This window comes from Tigriopus californicus, chromosome 7 (genome assembly GCF_007210705.1).
Source record: "Tigriopus californicus strain San Diego chromosome 7, Tcal_SD_v2.1, whole genome shotgun sequence".
NCBI lineage: Eukaryota > Metazoa > Arthropoda > Copepoda > Harpacticoida > Harpacticidae > Tigriopus > Tigriopus californicus.
The window spans coordinates 5,568,504-5,587,245 of record NC_081446.1 but is presented as its reverse complement, the minus strand read 5'-3'; the positions used below and the strand labels follow the sequence as shown (position 1 = coordinate 5,587,245).

The 18,742-nt window shown below is 45.3% G+C and overlaps 5 protein-coding genes across 6 annotated transcripts; 3 read left to right on the top strand and 2 right to left on the bottom strand.

The window, feature by feature from the left end:
- The first annotated feature begins 273 nt into the window (after nt 1–273).
- LOC131884318 (heparan sulfate 2-O-sulfotransferase pipe-like) lies at nt 274–1,994 on the top strand. Its single transcript, XM_059232057.1, has 3 exons — nt 274–1,204; nt 1,300–1,504; nt 1,706–1,994. The coding sequence occupies exons 1-3, from the start codon at nt 637–639 to the stop codon at nt 1,992–1,994; spliced, it is 1,062 nt and encodes a 353-aa protein (XP_059088040.1). The 5' UTR covers nt 274–636.
- Nucleotides 1,523–5,005, bottom strand: LOC131884316 (glycine receptor subunit alpha-2-like). Of its 2 annotated transcripts, XM_059232055.1 has the most exons (6): nt 3,775–5,005; nt 3,456–3,719; nt 3,113–3,390; nt 2,784–3,045; nt 1,977–2,235; nt 1,686–1,825 (listed from the first exon to the last, which is right to left on the bottom strand). In XM_059232055.1, exons 1-5 carry the CDS (start codon nt 3,958–3,960, stop codon nt 2,005–2,007), a joined length of 1,221 nt encoding a protein of 406 aa, XP_059088038.1. In that variant the 5' UTR covers nt 3,961–5,005; the 3' UTR covers nt 1,686–1,825; nt 1,977–2,004. The 2 variants fall into 2 exon arrangements, with proteins under 2 accessions (XP_059088037.1, XP_059088038.1); XM_059232054.1 differs by having other exon boundaries at nt 1,523–2,235.
- Nucleotides 4,611–6,339, top strand: LOC131884313 (uncharacterized). Its single transcript, XM_059232051.1, has 3 exons — nt 4,611–4,916; nt 5,001–5,499; nt 5,582–6,339. The coding sequence occupies exons 1-3, from the start codon at nt 4,673–4,675 to the stop codon at nt 6,249–6,251; spliced, it is 1,413 nt and encodes a 470-aa protein (XP_059088034.1). The 5' UTR covers nt 4,611–4,672; the 3' UTR covers nt 6,252–6,339.
- On the bottom strand, nt 6,214–15,984 carry LOC131883405 (kinesin-like protein KIF20B). Its single transcript, XM_059230872.1, has 9 exons — nt 14,979–15,984; nt 12,150–14,651; nt 11,858–12,070; nt 11,244–11,791; nt 10,395–11,150; nt 8,844–9,126; nt 7,125–7,507; nt 6,657–7,061; nt 6,214–6,591 (listed from the first exon to the last, which is right to left on the bottom strand). The coding sequence occupies exons 1-9, from the start codon at nt 15,549–15,551 to the stop codon at nt 6,348–6,350; spliced, it is 5,907 nt and encodes a 1,968-aa protein (XP_059086855.1). The 5' UTR covers nt 15,552–15,984; the 3' UTR covers nt 6,214–6,347.
- Nucleotides 7,852–10,294, top strand: LOC131884308 (U3 small nucleolar RNA-associated protein 25 homolog). Its single transcript, XM_059232039.1, has one exon. It carries the CDS (start codon nt 7,911–7,913, stop codon nt 10,230–10,232), a length of 2,322 nt encoding a protein of 773 aa, XP_059088022.1. The 5' UTR covers nt 7,852–7,910; the 3' UTR covers nt 10,233–10,294.
- Nucleotides 15,985–18,742: the final 2,758 nt, after the last annotated feature.

Genomic DNA, 18,742 nt, shown 5'->3' with positions numbered 1-18,742 from the left:
TGCAAATAAAAAAAATTATGTCAATTTTACAAATAATTTATTGTCCACAACACTGAGTTTACGTATAGTCTTTAACTACAACTAAAAAAATATCTATTAAGATAAACCTAGCACAAATAAGCATAGAAAATTTCTACTAAGGGTATTGGTCAGTTTAAAATGGCATCCCTTAGTACTTTCGATTATAATTACTGTAATTATAAGTCTTTTGACGCCCTCTTTCCCACGTACGTACGTTAGTAATTGTAAGCTGGACGGTAGATTCCAAACTCGCGGGAGGTTGCGTTTCTTCTCAACTTTACGTTACGAAATTGACTCTGTCCTTTTCAGACATCAAGAAGTTCAATATTCAACCTTCTTCAAATATTTTTTTTCGCCCGAAAGCAAGATTAAGAAACATTTTAGTGCGATTTGTAGACTTTGTAGAATTTCTATTTTCCATTGCACCTCAAATGGATTAACACCTTCCTGAGAAAAACTTTCGCTGAAATTCTTGTACTAAGCATTTTTCTCCAGTGAGCATTCTGCAGGAGATTTGGAGGTAATAATGTAGCTAAACAAACTACTCTCCAACAAGTCACAAGTCAAAAGCAATGCACCGATTTCCCCACTGACATTGCCTATCCATCGCTCAAGATGAAGAAACCTCAAATTAAACGTGAAGCCTCAAAAACAGGTGCGGGGAATCCACACACTACCACCATAACGAATATCATCTCGGCTTTAGCCATTGGTTTGTGTGCCAAATTGTATTGGGACCATCAGATTTTAAACACGGAACTCTCATTCTTGCGACAATCTCTCAATGTGACTCCTCATGCTCACAAGGATGTGCTTTTCTTCAATCGGGTACCTAAAGTGGGCAGTCAAACCGTTATGGGTCTTCTGAAGACTTTGAGCATCGACAATAACTTTGCTCATTACGTGGATGACGCACAAATCAAACAATTGGCGGGCGAGAAAACCATTCTGCCCATTCAAGACCAGCATAACTATGCTCGAATGTTCATGGAGAATTTTACCGAGCCATCGGTTTATAACAAGCACATCAGCTTCATTGATTTTGAGACCTTAGGTAGTGAGTACTACCGACCCATTTATATGAACTTTGTCCGAGAACCCGTTCAACGAGTGATTTCCTGGTACTACTACATACGCGCTCCTTGGTACCAATTCGAGTCTGACGACAAAGGCAATTACAAAAGTAAGTAGTAAGTAGTCGAGGCCTCTACTGTGTCTTGAATGTTTTTCTGTAAGCCCTTTCATATGAAACTTGGAGCTTGGCTTATCTGATTGTAGGAATGAAGCCCATGTTTGCGGGAAAAGCCTTTCCTCTGAAGTTGAGCTATGATGAATGCGTTCTTGGTCAATACCAGGAATGTCGCTATATTCCTGGACATAATCATGTGGCTTACCGGGAAGGAGGAGCTCATGTTAGTCAAATGATGTTCTTTTGCGGACATGAGCCACGTTGTCAGATCACCAACGGAGAGGAAGCATTAAGGTAAAAAAGCTCATCGGGGAACAAACGAGAAAAAAAACTTATATTTTTGGGGGACCAACAACTTTCAACGCCATCTTTTTCATTGACAATACCAAATTGGTAAGATTGCTTTCTAAGTTAAACATGTTGAGCAATGACTTTTCAAAGTTATTTGATATAACTTGAATGTGCATCTCAACGTGCTCTTCTTTTCACTTATAGAATTGCCAAAGCCAACGTGGATTCCCATTTTGCAGTGGTGGGCATTCTTGAAGAGATGGACAAATCGATGACGGTCTTGGAACACTTCTTGCCCAGATTCTTCAAAGGTGTGAAGACAGTCTACAACAAGAATAAACAATACTGGGGGAATGTGAATAAGAACAAGTTCCGACCGGAAGTTTCCAACCATGTCCGGAACCTGGTGCGACAGAATATGACCAGGGAGGTGGAATTCTATGAGTATTGTAAACAACGATTACACAAACAATACCTGTCTTTAGGGTTATGATAAGTTCAGACTAGGACCATGTGATCCAAAACGGCCAATAAATCACGTTGAAGATGACGAACGCCAATGGAAAAGAGTACAAGAATGCAGTGTCAATTCGAGCCAACAACTCGCTCTGATCCAAAAGTTTTTCTTCTTCCAATTTCCTCGCCAAGTCTGAAGTTGGATGCATCATGCAGTCCTTGGTGTGAGTTGATTGCAAGCTCAAGCGCTTCTTGGTAAAAGACATCTTTCTCTTGACCTAAATCGTAGTAGAGAAAGCGAAATAAATGTAGTTTTAACAGTACTGAATATTTCGCGGTAAGAAATAAGCCCTCCGATCTTATTGAATTGAGCACCTTTTTATGAGTCATTTCTCTCCTTTTACGAAAAGAGTCATACCAAACTAGATGTTTCACTAGCTACATTTCGACTTACACTCAAACATGGCATCTCGGGTCTTGCCATTGAAAAACTTGCGTCACGAACTCTTTTCAATTCAATACGACCCTTGAAGGGAAAGCTCTTCTGAAGGGCATGATCATGGAATCGACAAGGACCTGTTCCTTTTTAGTCTCCAAGCCTGCATGCGCCGTCGAGTTTTAGGTGGTGCGGCTTCCCAATTTCTGATTTACTCGCTTTCTTTAGAAGCACATGGTGTAATGTGAATGTAAGACCAATGGAATATGCTAATGACATTGATATACAGTCTGCGTTTCCCCAACAATCCTTTCCCGTTCTTTGGTTGCCAGTTCGATTTGCCAAAGAAACTGGGGAAAGATGCACAACAACTAATGGAACTGGACTTACTTGTAAATAGTAGAGGAGGCCCGCATAGCCCGTGAGAGCGGCCGAGACGAAAAGAATGCAAGCAATCATCCACGAAGAAATGGCCGTCATGCCCTCCACATTGGGTGATAGATTTGTAATTGTATTGAAAATGTTAATGAGGACCAGGAACAGGGTCACTAACAACGCCATGCGACCCGGAACAACTTCTGGCGGGATCAGAAAACTGGACCAAGACACCACCACAAAAAGGCCACTGGGTAGATAGTAAATATACAAGTACCTAACAAGTGCCAGATAATAACTCACAAAGAATGAGATATACGTGTGAATATTGCTGCTGAACCTACTTGGCAACGTTCCTGGTCATTTTCATTTCAAAACCCGTGATTGAGTAGTTGCCCGCATCGCCATAAGCCAGAATACGGTCTTGCTCCTTGAGCGGCGAAATTGAGATCTGATAGTCGAGGATAGTGTTTCTAGCCTTGGGATCGTAGTCGAGTTTCTTATTGTCGAAGGTCATGCGTGTCATATCGAAATTGGTGCTCCCCACCATGAATTTGCACGTGTGAGCATCCAAAGGGAACTTGTTGAACCGCATGGGACACATGAACGTGACATGAGTTGCCTAAAGAGGACAGAGAAAGAATCCACAGCCAAATCCATAGTTATTTCAGAAAAGGTAGATCTCACCTGGTTGTAGAACAGCTCTTTGTCCTTGACGATCCAGAGGCCTGCCAATTTCTTCAAGCACGTCAACGCATCAAAGGATACCAAGTTGTACACAAATACATTTGGGATCCATAGGTTCCTCATGAAATCCATATTGATAGGCAGCCAGTGTGGATCAAAGTCCGGTCTTCGCACCGTCAAGCGATCTTCCGTCCAATACACGCCAAAATACATGTTCAACGTGACGGAAAACTTCTTATCATCCACTTTAAGGACGTCCAAAACCTAGGCACTCAGACAATCCCGTACTTGATTTCGTATGAATACTTGCTCGCCTTACCTCCAGGTTCATCGCCACGTGTGTCGTGTTCTGAGGCAATTCTAATCGGTTATACTCTGTGGGCAAACAGTAGCCACTCACACATTCCTCGATTGAGGTAAAGTCCGCTGTTGGCCTCTGACCTCGCCCAAGTCCCCAAAATTGCAGGAACACAAAAGCCAAACATTTCCAACACTTCATGTGCATGACTTCATGCCGGGTTGTTTCAAAGGTTATGAGCCAAGCTTAGTCTTCGTTTTCTACTCCTGGATTGTCATTGACGTATTGCTCTTTCTCCGACTTGACTTGGAGGTGCGGTGATCCATACATATTTTGACGGGGGAATCGTGTAAACAAAGATCGGGATTCAAAGATTGTCCGATGCCCTGTGGCCCCACTAATACATTCCCATTCACACCTACTTTTTTCGTTGATTTGAGAGTCTTGGCAAGCTGAGTGAGGCCAGAAATGGAAGCTCAATTTGGCAAGCTTTTTAGAGCAGGCAAAGTCGGCCAAATCGAGCAATTGACAAAGTTTGTGTCATTGAATAGACGGTGGATTTTCATTAAGTTCAGACCTTCACTACCCAAGTATGTTTTTCCTTTTAGGTGATCAGTTGGGGATTAGTGGTAACGAATGTCCTTCAATTGTCAAATAGGCTTCAAAAGTCAAGAGAAAGTTTAAGAATTGCTTTTTCATCCGTAATGAGGCTCTAGAAAATAGGTGGGAATTAGAGCTGTTCTCTGCGTTGGCCAATGACCAATCTCAACGTTGCCGAAAGACAATTCTTATCTTTGAAATATTTATTAATCTCAATCTGCAGAGCTATCTGTTATCTCAAAAACGATACTAATCATTGATGTGAGCCGATTGCACATTACATCAATCAAAACTTGTTTAGTACCCAGAAAAAGAGAGCATGAAATTCCTGATTTTCGTCGGAGTTTCCAGCTTCCTCTTGGAATTGGGTCTGTGTGCGAATTGGCCGAGTTGTACAGAGAGCGGCGCCAATGTTCACTGTACTTTGCCAATATGCCCGAATTGCAAGATCGTGGATTGCATCCCGGAACTTGAGCCTAAAGATTGTCCCCGGGGAACATTCTTCGAAGAGAATCTCGTTTTGGGTTCATGCTGTCCTGCCTGCGTTGAGTATTTAAAGAAAGGTTCGTCCACGAGATTGAAGAGTTCTTTTTTCGTCAATCTTTCGAACCACGTGACGTTATAGCTTTCTTCCATTTGCCTTTCAGGGGATAAATGTTTTTACTCACCCACCACGACAAACGTGAGTTTGTACGAAAATACCGTCCCTCTTCAATGTCACCCAAACAAAGAAAGAGTTGTGGAATTATCCATAATAAGATACAAGAATAAAGACATTCCTTTGGTGAAGAGAAACCAATGTCCAGATCAGCATGAATGTTTGGACGGAATTTGTCAAATCGAGGACGCGGCCGCCGCAGTTGAAGGCTGTTTGAAAGCCACTTTAGAGTATGACTCTTGGTTGAATGGTCTAAACGGAGAGGAGTGTTCGGAACTGAAATGGGAACCCTCGTGCACTTTCTATGGAGCTTATGATAATGTCCAATCCAAGACCAATGTATTCCAACCTGTGAATTCAAAATTCTGTAGCGCCCCCGACGGCACTCGAATCTTTGGACAAGCGACCATCGAGGCCGAGGCCGATGAAATCAATTGCCGTTGTAGTCGCAAGAGATGGGAATTGGAGAAAGAAATTCTGTCTATTGGGTAAATTCACTCATAAGCTGTCAAGGAAAATCTTTTCTTGTTTTTATAGAAAAATCCCCCACGACATCTTTTTTTTTTTTAGGGCACGGGATGATGTGACCTTGCATTGCGAGAGAAATGGCGATTTCGAACCTCTCCAATGTGACCTAGAGCGATGTTGGTGCATCAATCCCGTGACCGGTGTGGCCTTATCGCGAGCACTGCCGGAAAAAATGGCCATGGCCCTACCTTGTTACGATAAAGAGCTGTTCGGAGATCAATACCTTCGTCGATGCGAGACTCGAAGTCTGGGCAAAGCCAAATCGCGGAAGAAGCTCAGAGACCACGGTTTCTATTGGCTTGAGTCCATGGGGGTCACTTGCGATTGGGATGGGAGCTTCGGGAAAGTGTACTGTGACAAAAGCTCAGGTCAATGTAAATGCGTGGATAAGAACAACCAACAGATTGGCAACTATTTCACCACCATGTTGAACAAGGACGATCTGAACTGTCAATGTGCGCGGGATGAGCTCGAGGGATTGACTCAGCTCAATTGTGGTTCGGGTAGTAGTGCGGGCAACTATTTGGAGCTTCAATCCCTTTTGACAACGGAGTATTGCGTGGATGAAAGTGGATTCCGATTCACGCCCTATTATCTGAAAACATCGGGCAAGTTTTGCCAGATCCCCAACTGCCCAAGTCGAGTGAAACAATGTCAAGGCGACGAAGGCAATGTGTGTGACGAGTGTCTGAGTAGTTGTAGTGGCATTTAGAGTGTCATCTAAACATGTGCTTTTATTGTGAACACGTGGCTCAGGCCTGAATGATGGTAGTCAGAACGAAATATACGTATGTAAGACATTCCTTGCTCAAGACATGGCCAACTCGTGCGCGGCGGCGTAACGACCGGTCACGTAATGGAACAGTTGTCTTTCCAAATCCAGGAGTAAACCGGAGGCTCCAATCCGGAATAGCTTGTTGTTTAACCATCGATCATCCAACTCTTCCTTGATCAGGATGAGCCAAGTACAGGCGTCTTTGCCCGTTCGAATCCCTCCGGCGGGCTTGAACCCCACAAAGTACCCGGTTCGCTCAAAATAGTCGCGAACGGCCCTGAAAATGGGACATGGAGGCTGCATCTCTCCTCGATCGGTGCATTTAAGGGTGGATTTACTTACCGGCACATGACCACGCCCACGGGTAGATTAGCGTTCAAGGCCTCTTTACCCGTAGACGTTTTGATGAAGTCAGCCCCAGCCATCATGCAAACCAATGAGGCCTTGTACACATTGTTCATGGAGCCCAATTCCCCAATGGCCAAGATGGTCTTCATGTGGATTTTGGGTCCACAAGCGGCCTTCATTTGCTGGACTTCACGATACAATTCGGCCCATCGGTGGTTGAGCACCAATTGCCGATTGAGAACGATGTCGATCTCGTGCGCTCCCGCCTCAATGGCCAAAGTAATCTCTCGGAGGCGAGTTTCCAGACTGTACAAACCGCTTGGAAAGCCCGTGGCGACGGCCGCCACGGGCACATGCGGGGCTTTGAAGCGTTTCAAAGCTGCCACCGCATCCGGCACCCTAAACCAATCTGTCATAATCTATGGGTCCAGCAATAAATATAAAGAAGTAATGGGGCCTGACCGTGATGGATAGACGCACACGGCGCCACAAGTTAATTGAGCTTGTTCCATGTCCATGGCAGCCAAGATGTCGGATCGAATGGGTTTAGCCGCTTTGAGGCACAATCTCTGGACATTGGCCTGGGTATCATCCCCAGCTAACGTGGTCAGATCGATGCACGTCACGGCTCTGAGCATCCAAGCCGCTTGCCATTGTTTCTTGACGGTGCGTTTGGTGCCCAAAGTGGCGGCCCGTCGTTGAACGGCGGGCAAATTCACGCGCACCGATTCAATCCATCGCTCGTCCAAAGGAATCCCGGGATTCGTGGGACCGGGACAATCACTCGGACCCATCATGGATCGAGTCAGACCAAACGTAGCAGTTCTCTCGAGAGAGGTTTCACAATCGAGCCCCAATCACTCGACTGGATCAAGTAAGTGCCCCTCAGATCCTCAGTTCACTCATCCGACTTAACCTCCGTTGGACTTGGATGTAACAAACTAGCTAAACAGGTTTTCCATAGTACGTATGGCGTAGGGACGTAGGCATGGCACATAAGAACACGTCCATCCATATGTTCGCTCGCTCGGCCGGAGAAGGTAACGCTGGGTTTAGAGAGTGCGCTAAAAAAGTAGCGTGAGAGTAGAGGTTGCGTGATCACTACAACAACAATAATAATAAACAACATCACCGCTTCCTGAACCACATGGAGGACGCAGTGAAGGCAGGACACGTGAGTTGGTTATCTTACCAGGCCTCAATCCAAGCTCTCAAACTATCCAGCGATCCCGCTCAAAGTGAGACAAAATGCGTGGTCGGGGACGCGGAATGAAGCGAGCTCGACCGGGACGGGCGGGTGGGCGCGGTGGCGGTGGCACGCCTGGGTCCAAGCCCAAACGCTCTAAGCAGTTTTGGGCCCAACGAAAAACGGCCCAAATCACGGCCATTCCGGGTCAATCGGATGCGGAAAATGAGTCTTCCTCCTCCGATGAGGAAACCCCACGCCCCGACGAGTCCGAAACGCAATACCACCAACTCATGGCGCTCTTCCAGGCTCCCGACCCTCAGACCAGTTCCTCCGAAGCCGATTCAGAGGGTGATGATAATGATAACGAAGCCGATGACGATGATGACGATCTGGACGATGTGGAGGAAGGAAAACTGGAGGCCGTTATGGACGGACAAAATTCTAATGAAGACCCGGTAGAGAACGAAAACGAGGAGGACGAGGACGAGACCGATGAGGCTGGTAGGCCAGAGGCCGAGCCAACTCAGACGAATCAATCGGAACCAGAACTGGATGATGATGAAGCCATTGGCACGCCTCAAGATCCTTTCGTAGCTCGCATAGAACGGGAAATTCCCACATCCTTAACCCAAGTGATCAAAACCAAGCGCTACCAGACCCAATCCCAGTACTTTAAACATCTCGGTCGATTGGCTGTCCAACCACCCCAATGGACGCCCCAGACCTCCCCGCACAACCAATCCCCTGGCCTTTTAAGCGCCGAAGACGACCCTTCCCATGAGGCCCTCCTTCAGGCCCAAAATCGTTTAGTGCAAGCGGCGGCCCGCCAGCCTCAGGATCGGAGTCTGAAAGGCCTGTGCGTCAAACCCCAATTGAAGCGAAACGTGGCTAGTGCCAATCCCGTGCGGTCCGATCCGGAGTCCCAATATGACTTGTCTCCGTGGCAATCCGAACTGTTCCATTTGTTCAATTCATACCGGGATGTGTCTTACGGAGAGCGGACTTTGGCTCAAGGCCCGAGTTTGCGTTTCGCTTACACTCTGCACGCTTTGAATCACTTGCTCAAAGCGCGAGCCCAGATCTTGACCAATAACGCTATCTTGGCCAAAGACGACCAAGCTGCCACCCAATCTGGCGATGGATTCCGCGACCAAGGCTTGTGTCGGCCCCGTGTCCTCATTGTGGTCCCCTTCCGAGATTCCGCCCTTCAAATTGTCAAGCTCATGGGCCAATTGCTTTTTGGCTCCGATCATGGTGGGAAAATTGGGAACCGAACTCGATTCGAACAGGAATTCGATGCCGAAAGTCCGACCAGGCGGAATAAGCCCGATGATTTTTACGACACATTCACCGGAAATGTGGACGATGAGTTCAAGATCGGCATTGCCGTTACCAAAAAATCGCTCAAGTTATACACTGATTTTTATGCCTCGGACATCATTATCGCTTCGCCGCTGGGATTGCGCATGGTCATTGGAGGCTTAGGTGATGAGAAAATGGACTACGATTTCTTGAACTCCATTGAGCTGCTCATCATGGACCAGATTGATGTGTTTGCCATGCAAAATTGGGAACACGTCATTCATTTTTTGGAGCATATGCATCGGCAACCTCAAAAGTCGCGTGACGTAGATTTCTCGCGGATCCGAATGTGGTCGCTCAATAAGTTGGCCCCCTTCTATCGCCAAACGTTACTGTTCAGTCAAGTGTTGATGCCCGAGATGAATACGATTTTGAACAAGTATTGCATGAATTACGCGGGGCGTGTGAAAGTGAGCAATCCCATTGTAGGCGGGTCTATTCGTCAAGTGGTTGTCAGCGTCCCGATGGTGTTCCATCGGTTTGAGTCGTCCTCGCCGGTTGAGGCCGTTGAAGATCGATTCAATTACTTCACCAACAAAGTTTTACCCGAGTACAAGAAGGATCTGATGTATCATACGGCCATCGTGGTTCCATCTTATTTCGATTACGTGAAAGTCCGGAATTGGTTCAAGAAATCTGATCTCGACTTCCTGGAGATCTGCGAGTACACCAAGGACGGGAAAGTGGCCAAGGCTCGTGATCTGTTCTTTCATAGTGACACGCATTTCTTGTTGTACACAGAGCGAGTTCACTTTTTCAAACGACTCGTTCTTAAAGGGATTCGACATCTGGTGTTTTTCCAACTCCCACAATACCCGCATTTCTTCACCGAACTCGCAAACTACATGCAGACCGTATACCAGAATAAGAAAGGCGGTTCGGATGGTAACATGAGCTGCGCCATTGTCTACAACAAGTACGATGCCCAACGGTTGGCGGGCGTGGTTGGAACGGAAAGGGCGGGTCACATGATGGGAGCCGAGAAGAATGTTCACATGTTCATCGCAGGATCAAATTGAAACGGCTAAAGAAAATGTACCAACTACAACGTGATCAATAGAAGTATGTCAATTAGTTTTTATTCAAAGATTTGTAAGCGTGGAAAGGAGGAAGGTGTCTGCACAAGGATGATTGTGCTCATAGTTTTGAAAGTTGGGAACTGAGTTTGGTCAACTCATCACTTCTTCCGAGAGGATCTGGAGCGCAATTGACGCTTCACGATGGTGCTTGGAGTCATCGTGGGTGCCCCAATGTCTTCCAAAGGAGGCGTAAACACCTGAGCCTCTTTAGACTCTTTGTACAAGGTTCGCTGTTTCCGTGAGTTGTGACTCACCGGCGTGGCTGGGTCCCCTCCGCTATTATTCCCATCGCCTCGATTGTTATACAGGTCCTTGAGCACGCTGCTGTTGCTACTCTCGTCCAGGGAGAGCTCTTTCCGGGCCGCTTTTCGAACTGGCTTGGCTCTTGTCAGTCGAGTGGATCGCTTGGGTTTGGACCCCTCGCCGAAATCCGGGTCGTTTTCCAAGGTGCTATCCTCGAACGAAGCTTGTGTGGCACTGTCAGTTTTACTGCTCGCGGTGCGATTAGCACGCCGACTTCGTTCCTTGACTGTTCGACCTCCACGTCTTCGTTTGCGGCTGTTGTTACTGGGCGTATCTTCGATGAGGCTGTTGTCGTTTTGAGAATCGTCCCCTTCCACAGCACACGAATCACTGACCATAGAAGTGGAGGCTGAGCTGGCAGCTGAAGGTGGATGGGTCATTTGGCGAAGCAATTCCGAATTGGTATGTTTGTACTCAGCTATAGCTTTGTCACTGGCCCTCTTGAAGCGAGCCAACTCTTTCTCGTGAGTGGCTTTCATTAGTTCCATCTCCTTTTGGAGTTTGTCCATCTCCTTGCGGATATCCGGATCCTCCTCATCCGAGCTATACGACAACCTAAAAGAAAGAAAAGCCATTTGACGTAATACTCTGTTAAGGCATTTTAAAATCAACAATCGACTGACGAGAGGAGTTGGTGGATGTGCTTACTCTTTTCGCGTTGGGATCATGGACTCAAGGTTCTTGATCACCTCGGTCTTTTTCATGAGCTCCTCTCTGAGCATGGCCACTTCACTCTCCCGGGCCGAAACGGAGGCCTTGTTAGGAGTAGATCTGGCCATGACCTCGCGCAGTTTTAGTACTTCTCGCTTTTCCATGGCAAGCTCGTTGCTTTTGACGCTCAACTTTTGATCGTAGTGATCCATCATTGCCTTGTGCTCATCTTTGGTCTTCTTGATGTCGTAACATTTGGAATCAATGTCATGTTCAAGACGAGCCAACTTTGCGATGAGATCCTCTTTCTCCTTTGCCCGTTTGGATAGCTCTTCGTTGAGAATCTGAAATGCATTGTCTTCCTTCTTCAAGGAACTATTTTCCATCTCCAGTCGCTCGATTTTGGTCTTCAAATCATGAACTTGTTTGGAGAGTCCGTCCATCTCAGATTTGGAGGGCCCCGTGTTCAAGTCTTTCAGCTGTTTCCGCAGCATGGCAATCTGGGATTGAAGCTCCTCATTTACCTCTATTTGGTTCTTTTCCGCCTTCGGATAAACATATACTTTCTGCTACTTTTTAACCGTAAAATAATATCAAGCATGACATTTTACCTGGATCAGACTTTTTACTTCGCGTTCTAACTTGGTGACCTCTTTCTCTTTACCCTCGATGTCCTTGGTTTGGTCGTCCACGGTTTGGCGCAGTCTCTTCTTGGCTTGCTTCAGATCCTCGATCTCATCGTTGAGCTCTCTCTCAAGTCTCTCCTTGTCAGATTCCGCCTTGCGAATATTTTTTTCAATATCATCGGTGGCGTCCGTTTCTTTCTAAAATTGATAAAAAGAATGAATATTGTTGAAATCAAATAAAACTCTCCTTCGCACGTGTCTTTCAATTTTCACTTACCTTTTGAATCATTGCCTTAAGCTCTTGTAGGTTCTCACCCTTGCAATCGATCTCGCCCTCCAGCTTGGCAATGACTTGGGCATTGGAGTCTAACTGTTTCTTCAATGACTCGAGTTCCTTTTCCCTAGACTCTTCCTTGGCACTGTGTTCCTGGTTCAATTTTGCTATTTCCTCATCGTGTTGTGTTATCTTATCGGACAAAACTTGCTTTTCAGACTCGGAGATCTGAAGTCTGGATTCGACTTCTTGGATTTTCTGAGTTAATTCCTCCTCCATGCTAGATCTCTTATCGGCTTGATCTTCCAGATCGGCAATCGTTTTTTCTTTTTCTTCCATGCGAGTGGCAGAATCCGTCAATAGAAGTCGGGACTCCTCTAACTGCGAATTGAGCTCATTAAGTGCGATCGCCTGTTGCACCAATTGTTGCTCACAATCTTTCAAGGTTCGATTAATCTTCTGCACTTCTTCAGATTTCTCCAAGAAGTCTTGACCTGCCTCGTCCAGGAGCTCTTTCAAGTGTTTCTTTTCTCCTTCCAATTCTTCTCGTTTCTCCTTGGATTCTTGGAGCTGCCTTTCAAGATCCTGGATCACCGGAGTTGCGCTACTACTTTCGATGGAGGCCATTTTGGCAGCATTGGCACTGCTGAGTTCACGTTTAAGGTCCTGTACTTGGATGTCTAAAAGGGCAGCGTTCTTCTTTTCAGTGCTCAATTGGAAAGAACCTTTGGTCAGCTCTTCTTGCAGACGTTTGTTCTCGCCCATGAGGCTCCCTTGAGCCTTGGACATGGCTTCAACTTTGTCTTCCAGACACTTCAATTGGGCTTTTTTATCTTCCAGTTCTAGTTCAATTTCGTCCTTAATGAACATCATGGTTTCATTGGGTGCCGGAGAATCCTCTCGTTGTCGTTTCCGTCTCGATTTGTAGACCTCTTGGAGCTTGTTCAATCTCCACTCGGAGAGTTCCTCGTCTCGTTCTTTCTGATCTTGCAGTCGTTTCTCCCAGCTTTCTTCAATGTCGACCATCATTTTGTTGAACTCTGTGCAGAGCTCGGTTCGAATCTCTTGCTCTAACGTGATATTTTCTTGCTTTTCTTTGATGAGCTGGTCTTTGAGACTGTCAATCAGCTTGAGCAGCGAATCGTAGCGTTCGTCCACCACAGACTGATCCATGACACTAGTCTCGTCCATCAATGTTGTGTCAACAATCGGGGTCATGGGACACATTGTGGATCGGGCAGCCGGTTTCTCCCAGGCGATCGAACCCCGACCCATGAGCAAGTTGTTACCACTCCGGTTGCTCTCGACCATAATAGAAAAGCGCGTCTGCTTCTTCTTCTTATTCAATTTGACGGTCACGGGCTCTTTGATGGTTTCCACGGTGATCTTGCTGGCAATGGCTGAGAATTTTAACACTTGCATGGATTCATCAAACAAATAGGGTGCTTGGCTAATATTCACGACCATGGAAGCTTTGCCATGGCCCACCAAAAAGCTTTGAAACATGCGCGTGAGTTTAGACTCACGAAAAGGCACAATTTGCGGCTTCTTCGGGTTGAATTGGTTATGTCGAATGGCCTTGATGCACCGGCCCAAGACCAATAAGGACGTGTTGATGTTGCCAGCTTCTTTTTGACGATCACCCGTGTTCATCGTCTTCTTGATCCGTTCAGAACCGGCCAAATCGCAAAAAGTGAGCATACTTACGCGAGCCAAATGTGGTTTGTTGATATCGGCGACGCGAATGGCTTTAATGGAAAAGATGCAATGGCTGCGACTGGAATGGTGATTGAGGCGGGTGGCGGCAAACTGAAGATTCTCCCGGCCGATCATCATGATCTGATAAGCCTCATTGGCCGAGTTGACTTTCACCTCTTTGAGACCGCGGACGTAAATTGAGCCGTTTTTATCTTCGGCCAGCTTGAGGGGGACCCGTCTTGGTTTCGTGTTCTTGTTCTTGCTCGTAGGAATTTTTTCCAGAAGATCGTGAACATTCTCGTTATAGATCTCGGCAAAGCTGATCCAAAGCGCAAACTTAATATCCGTTTGCTGCAGCTCGACGCACGATTCCTCGCGATGTCGATTGGCCAAGAATGGGAACATGGTCGCCAGAGATTGTTGGCTTAAGTTGGTCAAATCGGCTTGATTGTGCGAGTCTTCGGAGAGTTGCGACAAACCGGACATTTTGGAAGCTCCCGTCAACCGACCTTGGAGCTGAAGTTCCCGCCCAAGATTGAACACAGCCAGCTTGTCGTCTTCGGATTTCTTGAGGTCGCGTTCCTTCATCTGGATGACCCGGTTGAAACAATTGGGCCGTAGATGCGGCACGCTGTTTTCGTCTTCACCCACGGAATTGAAGATCACATCTAGAGCGCGCGGCAGGATGCCGGGATTAAAAGCCGTCCCTTGGATGGTGTAAGTCTTGCCCGAGCTCGTGGCGCCGTAGGTGAACACCAACTGATTGGAGCCTTCCAAGAATTCGCGGACACGTGGCATCACCATTTCCTGAGCAAAATAAAATGATAATTGATGATCAATAGGTGAGCTGGTAATAGTGCAGTTGGTTAACGCCAATGTCACACACGGGGTTATCGGTTCAATCTCAGGGCTTTTCCTCCAACACACTAGTAGATTGACGCCTTGAACAACGGCCGAGGCATTTACTCAACCAGGATCGCCCTCCCTCCCCCATCCCTCTAGTGGTAATACCCCAAATGGGCACAACAAATACATTGCAGGATCCATGGTTATGATAAGACATGGTAAAAGTCAATGATGTAAGCATCCGGGCCTTAAATATTGATATCGCCCCTGCGCTGATCTATATTTTACCTGGAACAAAGCTGACTGATCAGTCTCGGGCGGGAAGATATGGGTGAACGTATAACGATGGGTCAAACTACCCGCCCCATTGACCGAGTTCTTGAACGTGTTGCTCTCTTTCGGGGCGTTCAAAGCCACCTGATAATCCGTCTCGATCTGGACCATGGGCGGTGCTCCGCCTGACTCCCGCCAACTGGCATCCGACGCGTTTTGGCCCGCATGATCGGCCTCAATGATCTCGGTCTCCTCCAACGTCTTGGGCTTGACCCGCAAAAACACCTTGAGCGTCTCTTTGGCGGGCGGCGGTGGGAGGAGCCAGGCCGATTGGTCAGACTCCTCGATGGCCTCGAACAAATTGCGACGCGCCCCCGGCAAAGCCACCCGCGGGTACTGCGGGTGAGCAAAATGGGCTGGCGGCACATCCAAGGCCGACAAGAAGGTGCGAGTCATATTGACCTGGCTATCGTGCTCCTCCCCGGGACCCACCCCCGGCCACCCCTTGGAAGCATGCGACGGATCCTCCATCAAGGACGACTCGTCGCCACTCATGGCCGTCGTGGTGTCATTCACGATGTAGGCCATGACCAGGCCCACTGGCAATCAGGTCTGAGCGCCTACCTACTAGCCCGAGGGGTAATCTCAATCCGTCCACGAACGCTCAAGGTTGGTGCGGCCAAGACATTTCCGTGGCCAGGGGGGCGGGATAAATGGGCGTGGCACACTGGGGCTGACTGGGGGTTCACCTGGAGTAAGTCTGCTAGCCGGTTTTTCTCACGGAATCCAGGCCCTCGATTTGATGGGGGTTGGTTTCGATCGATGGAATAATGAGCAGATCGCGCAGATTAGAACCTCGAAACTCGATTCAAGAGAATTATTGGCTTGGCGCCCAACTTTGTCACTTGGCTGAAATGGCTGCTTGAGGCTGGCCGAGCCAAGGTTATTTTCTGCAGTTCTTTGGGCAGAGGTTGCGTTAGTTAGTGTAGGGAGTTTGAGTGATTGAAGAAGCTGCTCAGGGTTGGTTTTGAAATCAACTTTATGCATGAAATTGGAGGATTTGATGTTCATTTCCAGCGTTTCCCGGTTGATGACAATAAGACTAAACGGAGGGCGTTTTAAGTTTTAGTTTTTCAAAAGAAAATTAATGTGCACATGGCATTTGTTTAACAAACATATTTTGTCTTAAATTAGAAACCGAGTTGATGTGTGGACAGTATTGGTTTGATGCATTTTCCAACCACCCATGCACCTGAACATTTGATGCCTTGTTCCTGATAGATATGAATCTCTCTCAATTCTGAATTCAGTGAATTGGCTTTTATTTCGAGTTTTGTGTGGGATAATCTAATTGAGTGCCCTTTATATAAGTCTAATGGAAAGCAATGGAGATAGTTATGCTTTTGTCCTAAAGTTCCATTTCTCCCCTTTGTGTTCAAACATGTTCATCATTGCTCCTCCATAAAACAATCAAAGCACAAAATCAATTGCCGATTACCGACATGGCACCTGGCATTTGAATAACACGGGTATACACTGACAGGTTCTGTCCCAGTATCTATCTCATACATTTCAAGGCTTTCACAAAAAAATATATTATAAAATATGAATGAATTGATATGGAACTAGAATACTTTTAAAAAGGCATTAAGTCGTCTCTGTTTTAACAACGTTGGAAAGCCAAGATCAATAGTTATTTCCATTGAGTGGAAGAAGTGCCCTTTTGTTTCGCCTAGGTGCAGGAAAACAAACGTAGAAACGAGAAAATGTGCTCTAAATCTCAGACTTTATCAACAGATTATTAAATGAACAATTCATTGCCCAAGTTCTGTGACACAATGGATAAGCCATCAACTCTTCTCGGAGACATTTCAAATTCTCTGTGGGTAAAATTCCAAACAATCATGATATGTACATAATAATTTTACATGAGGTCGTAAACTATACGATTGATAACTAGGGCCAGTCAAAACTTGCACCTGGAAGTTGAACAAATTTTGCAAATAACATGTTTCTCCCAGACTTTTTTTGCAGTTTGAATGCATCTGCTGACATTGCAATTTTATCAGCAATATTTTCCATTTTTACGCAATAATTAGTCGATTTCCGTGATTTGAGCAAAAATATCACTTTTTCTGCCATATATGAAACTTTTTACGAAATCATGTCAATTATGGGGCAAAATCATGACATTGAAGCTTTGCTCATTTTTTCTAATTTTTTTTTTATTGACATGAATATAAAACATAGGTTTGAGATAGATTACAAAGAGCCTACATATTGTACATATCCCAGCCATTCATTTTGAATAACTCTGTCTCTCTCTTATCATTGCACTTATTGGAGATACACTCCATCAAATGTTGGAACGCTGCCCTGTATGTGTTTTCACAGGGTTTAAGTAAATGGGAAAGACATGGATTTATATAGAAAGAATTAGCCTGATAGAAAAAAAACTTGAAAACAATGCAATCTTATTATTAACATGCAATGAAACTTGATTTCATCAACAAAGTTGTTGTGTAATGGTTGCACTCTGATGTTATCAATATGCTGTTGCTGAACTCAGAAGTATTTTGTGATGCAATATTCAATATATAAGTACAAAATGCTGGTCTAGCCAATCAATTTAAGAGACAACAATGCAAGAATCTTCTCACCGGATGGAGTGGATTCAAATTCTTGTGCCAGAAGTTATTATGGCAGAACTTTGCTTGCCATCAACTATTTCTTGATATGGCAGGCACAAATAGCCCTTACAGATCAACACATTGTGTCAGGTACCTATGTTTGACAAGTTTGTTTGCAAATATTTGTGCAAATTCAAATATCTTTTTAATGCATGTTTTGGCTGGCCCTTTTGATAACGCGCCAATACTTTTGCAATCATCAATTTCAACAAATCATGGGTGAGTAATTGATATTTGTTGAATGAAATGTGTGCCATAGAGATTAATCTTTGATTCAAAACGATGACATTCATGATAAAGACCATGGTTGTGCTAAAAAAGGAAAAACATAGATGTAACGGCTCAAAATAGGCCAGCCGCCTCAGAGTGCCTAATCGGCCTTGTGACATTATTTTATCTCCCAGTGGTAAGCAAAAAATGGAACAACCTAACCTTTAAAGATCATTCCTCATTCATTATATTCTTGTTAGGCCTCACCTCTGACGTCACTGTGTTAATGTAAGCAAGGGTCATGCAGCTTTAAAATCATAAATTAAGACATTATCTTTGATTCTTCTGTAATGATTGGCAGTTGAAAAGGTTATAATTCATTCACCAAAACTTTTGAGGGAAAAGATGAAATCAGAAAAGAACACAAACAAGCCAGGATATGATTTGCTAAATTAGACATTGCACTAAGGAACATTGATCATGCACTTTAATACTTCAAGGAGTCATTTGATATGTACCTTTTTGCTTAGAATATTCAGCCCTGTCTTCAGTGTTACAATTCTTTGTTGCAATCCTGATCTGAAATCGTTAATGAATTTGAATTACATCAATAATTGCTAATTTAGCATTAGATTTATCCAAATCTTAGCTAATTTTATTCTGGAATGTATTTGCAAATGAAAGTGCAAAATTTGAAAACCACTCTCTTTGTAAAGGTTCATGTTTTGAACTTTGTGATTCAAAGGAAATGGCCAAGGGGTAAAATGTATCACACCTCCAGGAATAACATTTGCAAAAGTAGTTGATAAGCAGGGCAGTAGTTGTTTCTCAATAAAAGGAACAAATTACGGTGACATTTAGTTTGGTCAAAAAAATAAT

Coding starts and splice junctions, on each gene's coding strand:
- LOC131884308 (XM_059232039.1), top strand. CDS start 7,911: ATGCGTGGTCGGGGACGCGGAATGAAGCGAGCTCGACCGGGACGGGCG.
- LOC131883405 (XM_059230872.1), bottom strand. CDS start 15,551: ATGGCCTACATCGTGAATGACACCACGACGGCCATGAGTGGCGACGAG. Junction 14,652..14,978: donor ATCAGTCAGCTTTGTTCCAG/GTAAAATATAGA, acceptor TATTTTGCTCAG/GAAATGGTGATGCCACGTGT. Junction 7,508..8,843: donor TGAGCCAAAGTCCGCTCTCC/GTAAGACACATC, acceptor TTGGGGCTCGAT/TGTGAAACCTCTCTCGAGAG.
- LOC131884318 (XM_059232057.1), top strand. CDS start 637: ATGAAGAAACCTCAAATTAAACGTGAAGCCTCAAAAACAGGTGCGGGG. Junction 1,205..1,299: donor CGACAAAGGCAATTACAAAA/GTAAGTAGTAAG, acceptor ATCTGATTGTAG/GAATGAAGCCCATGTTTGCG. Junction 1,505..1,705: donor AACGGAGAGGAAGCATTAAG/GTAAAAAAGCTC, acceptor TTTCACTTATAG/AATTGCCAAAGCCAACGTGG.
- LOC131884313 (XM_059232051.1), top strand. CDS start 4,673: ATGAAATTCCTGATTTTCGTCGGAGTTTCCAGCTTCCTCTTGGAATTG. Junction 4,917..5,000: donor CGTTGAGTATTTAAAGAAAG/GTTCGTCCACGA, acceptor TTTGCCTTTCAG/GGGATAAATGTTTTTACTCA. Junction 5,500..5,581: donor AAAGAAATTCTGTCTATTGG/GTAAATTCACTC, acceptor TTTTTTTTTTAG/GGCACGGGATGATGTGACCT.
- LOC131884316 (XM_059232054.1), bottom strand. CDS start 3,960: ATGCACATGAAGTGTTGGAAATGTTTGGCTTTTGTGTTCCTGCAATTT. Junction 3,391..3,455: donor AAGAGCTGTTCTACAACCAG/GTGAGATCTACC, acceptor TGTCCTCTTTAG/GCAACTCATGTCACGTTCAT. Junction 3,046..3,112: donor ATGACCAGGAACGTTGCCAA/GTAGGTTCAGCA, acceptor GGCACTTGTTAG/GTACTTGTATATTTACTATC.